The 10,312-nt window shown below is 41.5% G+C and overlaps 1 protein-coding gene across 1 annotated transcript in view; it reads right to left on the bottom strand.

Moving 5' to 3' along the window:
- PRG4 (proteoglycan 4) overlaps nt 1–9,618 on the bottom strand; it is a 16,815-nt gene extending 7,197 nt beyond the window's left edge. The window contains exons 1-4 of the mRNA XM_042874016.1: nt 9,529–9,618; nt 5,608–5,727; nt 4,217–4,309; nt 1–391 (exon numbers count right to left, since the gene is read on the bottom strand). The exon at nt 1–391 is cut by the window's left edge and continues 2,033 nt beyond it. Of these exons, the coding sequence (XP_042729950.1) occupies nt 1–391; nt 4,217–4,309; nt 5,608–5,727; nt 9,529–9,604 (680 nt within the window). The 5' untranslated portion in view covers nt 9,605–9,618. The remainder of the gene's footprint in view (nt 392–4,216; nt 4,310–5,607; nt 5,728–9,528) is intronic.
- Nucleotides 9,619–10,312: the final 694 nt, after the last annotated feature.

Raw genomic sequence — 10,312 nt, 5'->3', positions numbered from 1 at the left:
GTTGTCTCCTCTTCTTTTGGTGTTGTTGGTGCCTCAGTGGCTTCAGGCGTTGTCTCTTCATCTTTTGGAGTTGTTGGTGCCTCGGTGGCGTCAGGGGTTGTGTCTTCAGCTTTGGATGTTGTTGGTGCCTCAGTGTCTTCTGGGGTTGTCTCTTCTTCTTTGGGTGTTGTCGGTGCCTCAGTGGCTTCAGGTGTTGTCTTTTCTTCTTTGGGGGTTGTTGGTGTCTCAGTGGCTTCAGGCATTGTCTCCTCTTCTTTTGGTGTTGTTGGTGCCTCAGTGTCTTCTGGGGTTGTCTCTTCAGGTTTGGGTGTTGTTGGTGATTCCGTGAGTTCAGGCGTTGTCTCTTCATCTTTTGGAGTTGTTGGAGGAGGACTGGTCACAGTGCCAGTATCTGTAAGAGGAAAAATATTTTATGGCATAGGAATTGCAATGCATGCACATTTTCTTATTTTTTTACTACACTGATAGAAAATAGCTTCTTGTCTTATGAATAGCAATAGTACATTGTTTTCATATCCTTTGCTGAAAAAAAGAAAAAGCTTTCTGTGTATATCTGTATTTAATTTGTGTTACAGCTGTTGAAACCTCCATTGTTTTATGCTGGTTTGTAAAAGTGCATTGAAACCTATGTTAGATTTGATAAATACCTGTTACAGCAAGTGAAAAGATACATTCATAGAGTCATAAACATACATTCTTTAAAAGAGCTGAACTAACCTGTACAGTGAATTTTTTTTGTATGCCTGGGACTTTGCAGCAGCTAGATTTTAACTAGTAGCATTGATTAACCCAGGCATGTCCCACCCACACCAGCACAGCTCACCATGTGGCTGCCCCATGCCATTATGTCTCTGCTGTGCACAGCCCAGCCCAGCCCAGTGCACACAACCATCACTCAGCACCAATTGAACATCGGTGTACTATGAACCCCATCTGGGGTGAATGCGAGGCACAGGGAGGGTAGAGTGCAGTGCTAATTCAAGTTGTGGTGAATCAGTTTATGGATTTTCACCCTCAGCAAGTTTGCTGATGGTACGAAGTTGGGAGGATTGGCTGACATGCCTGAAGGCTGTGCTGCCATTCAGCGAGACCTGGACAGACTGGAGAGCTGGGCAGAAAAAAACTGGATGAGGTTTAACAAAAGCAAGTGTAGAGTCTTGCATCTGGGGAGGAATAATTGCATGCACCAGTACAGGTTGGGGGATGACCTGCTGGAGGGGAGCTCTGCGGAAAGGGACCTGGGTGTCCTGGTGGACGACAGGTTGGCCATGAGCCAGCAGTGTGCCTTTGTGGCCAAGAGGGCCAATGGCATCCTGGGATGCATTAAAAAGAACGTGGCCAGCAGGTCGAGGAAGGTGATCCTCCCCCTCTACTCTGCCCTGGTAAGGCCTCATCTGGAGTACTGCGTCCAGTTCTGGGCTCCCCAGTACAAAAAAGACAGGGATCTCTTGGAAAGAATCCAGCGGAGGGCCACGAAGATGGTGAAGGGCCTGGAGCATCTCTCCTATGAAGAAAGGCTGAGTGAACTGGGTCTGTTCAGCCTTGAGAAAAGAAGACTGAGAGGGGACCTGATGCAGGTCTATAAGTATCTAAGGTGTGGGGGGCAGAATGGCGAGGCCGGACTCTTTTCAATGGTGAATGGTGACAGGACAAGGGGAAACGGCCGGAAACTGCAGCATAGGAAGTTCCGCACAAATGTGCGAAGGAACTTCTTTACAGTGAGGGTGATGGAGCACTGGAACAGGATGTCCAGGGAGGTGGTGGAGTCTCCTTCTCTGGAGATGTTCAAGACCTGCCTGGATGCCTACCTGTGCTACCTGGTGTAGGGAACCTGCTTTGGCAGGGGGGTTGCACTCGATGAGCTCTGGAGGTCCCTTCCAACCCCTACAATTCTGTGATTCTGTGATTCTGTGATTCTCTTACCAGAAAGAAATACCCCTAGCTTCACAATCGTGCCTCAGTCATATAATAACTTTTTGGCTGTACACACACTTGTGAACAACTATTTTCAAGAATGAAGCATAGGAAGATTAACATTTTATCAAAAGTCTCTGATGAACGCTTCCAGAACTCAATATGAATTGTAACCACTGTTGCTGAACCACTGGTTTCACAAAAACCGTGTCACATATTCCACTAGCTTTATGCTTTTTTTTTTTTTTTTTTTTCTCTCTTTTTTATATGTTTTAGTGAAAAGAAAATAATTTAAAAAATAAAATAAGCTTTGTTACCTATATACATTAACTATATTATATACTTTATGAGGGCTGCTCTGAAAGTAATGCTTCCTATTTTATTTTATTTTCCCACGACATCATAGGTGGGTGTTGTGGCATTAGAGGTTGAACCTTTTCACCAAGATTCCATTACATTTTGCTACCATGCAACAGATGGCAGCAGAGGGGTAATCTGAGAGAACGACATCTGATGTGGAAGTACATATGAAGCCAAGTGGTGGAACTGAATTTTTTCATGAAGAAAAAAAACTGTCATTCATTGACACTTGCTGAACATTTATGGAGACCAATCAGTGGATGTGAGCACAGTGAGGGGTGGGTGATGAATTTAAGCAGGGGGTCACTTCTACTGGTGCAGATTTTTACATGTACAGCATGCATTCCTTGTTCATCACTGCTGAAACTTCTTAGCCAACAGTGGTGACAGTGCTGAAGAGCATTTTGTAGCTGAAAATTTGCTCTATTTAATAGTGTTATGCTCTCTGTATTGGTTATAGATTCCAAGGAAGTGATCAGAAGGCATTATTTTCCGAGCAACCTCCATAAATGCAGCCCTGTACAATTCCTCTTCATTCAGTGCTGCCCAGAAAAGCCAAAAGATTGGACTTCCATAGATTAACCCATAGTGACTCTGAATTCAATAGGAAAGATTTAAAATTGTGTTTATATGTGAAGCCATATAACGTTTCTATCTTTTTTCATGGAAGGGGACCTACATTATAAAATATAGTTCTTTTAATAGGATACTTCTCTTCACTATCAGTTCCTTTGATTTATTCTTTTTTCCTTAATAAAGCCTGCACCTGTGTCCTAGACCTGATGGAGAGAGCTACAGGAACTGGAGGAAAAGGAACTTTCTGAGTACAGATAGCTAGTAACATCTCCTGTGTTGTGTCTTTGGTATTTTTCCTCTTTGTGACGTGCAGCTTTAAGACTCTACTTTTATAGGTAGCTACACAAACCTGGGTCAAATTATTAATATAGATAGATTCAGCAGAAACTGACAAAAAATGTCTGCCATTACAGACATTACAACCAAATTGACACTTGGTTCTTGAAAATCTGAAAATATCAGGAGCAGCATGATGTGACTTTGGACCTCATTGTTTTGAACAAATCCCCTAAAAAAGGTATTTTGAGATCTGAGCTGCTGCTGACAGTCTCTCAGCAGGCTGGAAGCACTGAGGACTTTACAGTATGAGAAATAATCCCTACAGAGACAGTGCAGTGTGAGCAGAGCATTACAGAATAGGATTTCATCCTATCCAATATGTCTGAAATACCAACAGTCACATGGGGTCCTGTTGTCTACTTTTCCTTAATTTTGTTCCATTTAGCCTTCTAGATTGACTTTGCAAAAGGAAATTTGCACAACAGAAAGGTAAATAGTCAAAACTGAAAAACAAACTAAGGGCTAAGCTATTGGCCAGTGTTGACTTATAGCCTTGTTTCATTGTTATAACTTCAAGGTTTCAAGTTCAAAGGGATCTCCCAAGTTAGCATTAATAATGCTGGAATAGAGTATCAAAGAGCACAGGAACATGGCATGTTTTCCATTCAGAAGAAAATAAGTTATGTGTGTTTTCTGAAGCTGCAGGATGCCTGACTTGGTTAAAGCTAAAGAAACCTGTTTTTCTGTTCTGGTTCTGCCAGATCTTCACTGTCCCAGAATACAGCACCCTGTCTGTTCCTGCAGTGGATATTGTCCAAAACTGACAGTGGTCTGTTATCTTATTGAAGATATGTGTGGAAATCAAATAGGGGCACAGGAGATGTCACCACACCCCAACATGTCTTAAGCAAACTCTGCAAAGTCAGTAGAGTCTTTCTTGAGATGTAGGTGAGGTAATTAATTTATACTCTGAGTGGTTCCAAGGTTGGTAATGTCTCACATCACTTTTCTATTTCCAGAGCAGGAAAACAGTCTCTAATGTCCCTCCATATAACACCCACCCTTTTTCATTCATATCCTTTCCTACCTTCCTCTGGCTTCTTTTCCTCATCTGTAGATGACCTTTTGGACGTCGATTTATTTGAGGGAGGAGTCTTGGGCACTGGCTTTTCTGTGTGTACTGAAAGAAACGACACAGTTTGTTAATGGGATCGCATTGAGATGTTTGTTGTAAGCAGGTGGTACTGTGGTACACAACTTCAATGATACTTCTCCACATCCATTTTTTTAAATATATTATTTATTGTCTGTGGGATTTTTTAGGGTATTATTGGGAAAAAGAGAAATGGAAAAGAGAAAAATACTCTGGGGATCCCTAAGTGCTTATCACAGACCTGAGCAATCTTTTTCCCAGAGGTGAGAGGTGAGGCATTCCAAGCTAAAAGGAATTTTCAGGTGGGAAGAATATGAATACTAAGTGGAGTTCTAGGCTCTGAGAACTTGTCTAATCATAGAATCATAGAATGCTTTGTGTTGGAAGAGACCTTTAAGTTCATCTAGTTCCAACCCCCTGCTATAGGCAGAAACATCTCTTTTGGTTACAAATACATAAATTACAATGAGGTATAGCATCATTCCAAAGACTTTAGCAGGTTTCTTAGTTACTCACAGACAGCAAAATCATTTAAATGTTGGTAGAGAGCAGAGCGGATTTGGGAACATTTGGTTTTGTGTTGATATTTGTTGTTGGTTTGACAAAAATTAACAGCAAACCAAAGTAGCAGTGGCTGCTGTCACTGTGGAAAGCTGCTGTGTGGTGCTGGATGGGACCTGTGGGACCCACGTGCATTCCTGCCTGGGGCAGAGCCACTACCAAGCCAGCAGGCCATGCTTTTCTCAAAGGCAGAGTTGCTATCTCTTTCTGAGTCACAGAGAGATCTGCTCAACCAGCAGCTCTGAGTGAGGTGTTTCCATTTTGTCTACACCCCTCGCAGTCCCAGTGTTACATCTGTAACCCTTGGGGAATCTTGCTCTAACTGAAGGGGTTTTATCACAGGGATTAAAAAGCAAGAAGGAAAATAAGATGGAATGCAATCACTGACAAAATGGTAGATAATGTCACTTAAATCAGGTGGCATCCTGGCACAACAGCTGAGAAAAGCAGGTTTTAAACAGCCTCAAAGACAGCAAATTCACCTCAAGACATTTCTAATACATTTATCTTCTTCTGCACATTCAGTCAGGAGTGCTCAGAACAGAGCCTATTTCAGTATAAACTGCTGTGCACCTGGGGACTGGGACTGCCACACTTTAGGTGTACTGGCCAACAGTAAGATTGGATTAATTTTATGGTAAGATTCACCTGAGAAGGTGGATAATAACCAGAACAAAGTCTGTGTGGTCCACATTTTATGGCTGCGTAAGGTATCTAAATTTAAATATATATTGGGAAAACATTGTGATAAAGAAATTTCTTACATTCTTTACAGTGTTCTTCGTAGTCTGGGCAGCATTTTCCATATCGTTTACAGTCTATGTCACAGTCGCACTCTCTTCCTCTTTGATAGACTTCAAAGCAACGTCCTTTGCAGGAGACAGCTACATAAGGCAGAACAAACAATGGAGTTAATACTTTTGTGTAGCTCATATGTGACACTGGGACCATTCTACAGTGACTTAAGCTGATTTAAAGACCAGCTTCCTATGTGATTACTCTGGTCTGACCCAGAATTTGATTGTGTGATTAATTGCAATGAGTTTTGGATCAGGCCACGTAACCAGAACAGTGCTTTGCTTGGGATCTGTGGCAGAATTAAAACATAACCATGGAGCTCACTTTAGATAGGTCCCATCAGAGAAGACTTGGCAGAACCAGAGACGGCTGAGGCTGTCAGGGACCTCTGAAGGTCATGTCGTCCCCTGCTCTAGCAGGGCCACCAGAGCTGGGCACCCTGGACCATATCAAGGTGGTTTTGGAGATCTGCAGGGAAGAGACTCCACAGCCTCTCTGGACGTGTGCTGTTTCCCTGATCACATAGGAGTTGTTTCAAGAATGATGGTTAAAATCAGTAAGAAAATAATTCTGGGCCACATTTTCAAAAAGGATTTGCACTGGGGCACTTCTCTGCATCAACAGTGGTGTGTCTACCAAAGCATTTCTGAAAAGGAATAGGGCCTACATATGTTGTGATTGACTGCACTAGTTGTCAGTGTGCAAGTACTGCATCTTAGTTGTTGATGTACTGCACTGGAATACTTTAGACCTAAAGTGGATATTTTGGGGGGTGGGGTTTTTTTTTTGTTTGTTTGTTTAGGATGCTTAGCATCTCATAGAATGGAGCTAAGAATTAACCATTACTTGGTATTTCCAAAATTATCATATGATCTGTTGCATAGAGCTGTATTTTACAATTAAGTAATTATCTAGCAAAGTTATGATTGCTGCATAGGCAGGATTGGAACAGCTTTAGACCAGCAGGGGAGTGCTCTGCTGATGCAGTGGATTAATTCCACGTGCCTGAGCAAAAATGGTTTTTATTTTTTAAAGAATTATCATTTTAGGTAATGCTTTTTCTGCATTAAAATTGTTAGCCTGTACTGCTAAATCTAAGACCTTGAATCTTGGTCTCACACCTTTAGTCTTACTGGAATTATGCTGTAGTGTAGCTATGGTTATCTAAAACCCTGCTATTTTTTGACATATGGGTAATGCATAAGAAAATAATTTGAGAACTTCTCCAGCAGAACAAGTTTGAAGTATCTGTATTTTTTTATGCCATACAGTCATAAATTTCACACAAACTAATAGATGTCCATTCATCTTATCCATCACACTCCAGCCACAGTTCTGATCCACTCAGTTTCTGTCAGGACTTCCTCTGACTCCCCACAGACTCCATTCCTCTTAAATTTGGGTGGGACTCCCTAAAAAATTTTCTCTGGAAGGTCCTGAAACTTTCCTTCTTACCTGAACTTATTTTTAATTTTTGTTGTTGTTGTTGTTAAATATTACAGACAAACAAATACAGTACAAGTGCACAAAGGAGGAGATAACAAGCAATAGGGAAAATCCCTCTCTTGCTCTGTTCTTCCAAAAAGCAAACTCCTTTTCTTGGTGACAACCTGCAGATGCAAAATTTTCATTGAATTGGCTGTGAGAGGTTATCACCAAGCTTTTGAGGGGGAGCATTATACATAGATGAGAGGAGCACAAGGATGAGCAAACTGAAAAAAGAGTCTAAGCATTCAGAGGACATAGGCTGGTGCAAGCAGGAGAAGCCTTTGCTGATAGGAGCTGGCTATGTTTGGGAACTTACCCCCTGTGCAGACTTTGTTGAAGTCAGGGCAGCACTCCTTGTAGTGTTGGCAGCTATAATCACAGTGGCAGACATGCTCTCTAGAATACCCTTCCCCACATCTCCCTGTACAGCTCCATAAATCTAAAATCACACGACACATGTAAACATTGCCAAACTGAAGTGGTATGTGAGGAAACTGAATGGCAAAGCGGGAAGATTTACGTTTCCCTGAAGAATGCCATTTCTGTACTCAGAGCAATGGAAGCTGTGAGCCAGTGCAGCCCGTTTGGAAGTCCTGCAGATCAGAGCTGATCCCTGGGCTGGCCAGTGAGCAGGCAGCAGAGATGGGCTCTGTCTGGTTTGTCCTGTTTCTCCTAAAGATCAGAGGATCCTGAGGACCAGTTCGGTGACACGGCTGCACTGGTTATGGCATTCAGACTTGTTCCAATTTATCTGAGGCAATGTATCAGGCACTATGTCGTTTCATTTTCTAACTTAATACACTCTAAGCATGGCCACAGAAGTGTACCTGCACCAGTGTACCTGACAGATACATTAGGCCTGCCAGATTTTTACTTTGGTAATGTTCTTTGTAATAAAATCAGCTCAAGTTTTAAATGGTGAACACCATTTAAATATAGGTCCCCAGAGCCATTTTTAAGCCTGCCCTTCACATAGTTGTTTTTTGCTTTTTTTTCCTCCAAAGTCAGAGAAGAATTTGGTGCTCACCCTGAGGCTAGGAGAAGTTGAGATCTGGTCCTGCAGCGTTCTACAAAGTGCTCCTGTTTACTAATGAGAAGGTTGCTACTAGCAGAATAACCTAGGTGCTTATTTCACACTGGCAATATGGCTCGACTGCTGCAGTGCTGCAAAATGCCAGATAATAAATATGTGGTGCAGGCCACAGGTGGTAAGCAAGACAGCAGATATCTGCTTCCAAAGTATCAGATATTCACCTGGGCTTACTCCCCCTCCTACCTGAATCCCCCACTAATGTGATGCTCTATCACTTCTTCTGGAAATGCAGGACCACAAGTGGAGTGTCCCTAAATACAAACAAAAAGCTGAACAATCAGCGAGCTACAACAGACTTTGGGTAATCAGCTAATACATCAAGGAACAACAAAGAAACAACAAGGAATAACATGTAACACAACACAACACCAAAGACAGCCATTTCTACCGGTACACACACTGTGCATGTGGAGGTAGAACATAGCATAACAAAAGATTGAACCTGTGAACCTGTATTGAGATTTTTCAGCAATTCAGTAGTGAAGGATGGAAAACACCTCAATGCTTACGCCTACTCTTGGCAAGAATGTGATTTTTGGAGGAAATAGTATGAAGGCACCCAACGACCTCAGGGGGAGCAGAGCCAGACATTGCTGCCCTGCAGGTAGTGCCTGACATCTGCTGAGTCCTGGTGAGCTGCTCACCTGCGCAGTAAAATGTGTTTCACAAGCCAGTGATACACTGTGTTATCAGTGTAACCACTTCAGAGCCCTTTGAGAAGAAGCACAGCAGGGGGCTTGCCAGGCTGTTGGTCCTTTCATTCCTTCTTCATGGGGCTGTTCAGTTAGAAGGCAACTGCAGAGCTTTGAGAGTAAATTACGATCTGCAGTATTGTACATGCAATTGCCAAAATCAGCCTGTGCATTTACTAGCAAAGGACTTAGTCCCACGTGCACATTCCTTTCCCCATCGCATCCTGTTTAGGTATTTCTACCTCAATTTTATGGATATTATAATTCTAAATTCTTCCTTGAAGTATATGGCCAATCATTTCTGCTAAATATATCAGCAGAAGGACAACAGGATCAGTAGAATATGTCTGCAGGAAGAGACATAAATTCATACGAATCTTGCCTAATATTCATACATATGCTATTTCTCAAAAACATAGGACTGTGGTCTACCAAAATTAATTTATGAAATTATTCAGTGAAGATAAAACTGAATCATAATGACTGCGTGTGAAAAAAAAAATGTTTTACAGCTTAGTATTTTTATGAAGATAAATTCGAAGCTTCATTTTGAAGCTTTCTTATCATTTTTCAGATCTCCTTGGCAGCCTCCCTTCAACCGGATGTTACAGTACCTTGAGAAGCCACTTCTTGAATCAGGGACAGTGAAAGGATCACCAGGGATATGTAAACTATGTTCCATATGATCATTACTTTCAGGTACGACATCATCCCTAAAAAGAAATAGTTTCACATAATTACATGCAATTATTGTATTTTTTAATAATCAATTTGTTAAACTTGAAATGCATATCTTTATACAGAACACGAGTTTCACTGCAACATACAGCTCACATTAAAATTACTCCAGGAGAAGTTGGTAATTTATAATTACTCCTTAAACCCTCTCATAGTAGCTGATTAGCTGCTAAATTTTTCAGTAAGACTAGGAATATTCATTATTAACAAATGGGATCTGAAGTCAGTCTCCTTGTTTGAAATGGGTGGAGTTTGGTACACCAGTCTCTAAGACTACAATACTGATAAAGTTAAATCTAGAACCAAAATCAATACTGCCAAAAGAGTGATTAATCAGCATATTTTTATAAACATAATCCGTCATCAAAATATTAGTGCTTAAGCATGACAAATGAAATGACAAAAGTAAATCTCTCTCAAAAAGGAAAAAGTCTGTTCTTTCTGCTGCAGCCCATCATTTTCTTTGCATCAGAATGCTCTGAGTAGAGAAGGGAATTACACTTACCTAACGAAGAATGTGCCTGCTCTCAGGGATGCTTCAGATGCCTCAGATATCACTTTATAACTACGCTGGGGTGAACTAATTAGTCTGCTTGTTAAACATAACTGCCAATGACAGCCTATGACAGCAGACTTTCCACATGTATTGGAAGAGATCCC

This window comes from Lagopus leucura, unplaced genomic scaffold (assembly GCF_019238085.1).
Source record: "Lagopus leucura isolate 7727_CA_CO unplaced genomic scaffold, USGS_WTPT01 Super-Scaffold_100009, whole genome shotgun sequence".
Taxonomy (NCBI): domain Eukaryota; kingdom Metazoa; phylum Chordata; class Aves; order Galliformes; family Phasianidae; genus Lagopus; species Lagopus leucura.
Note: the sequence above shows the minus strand (reverse complement) of the source record. Positions and strands in the feature narration are given on the sequence as shown.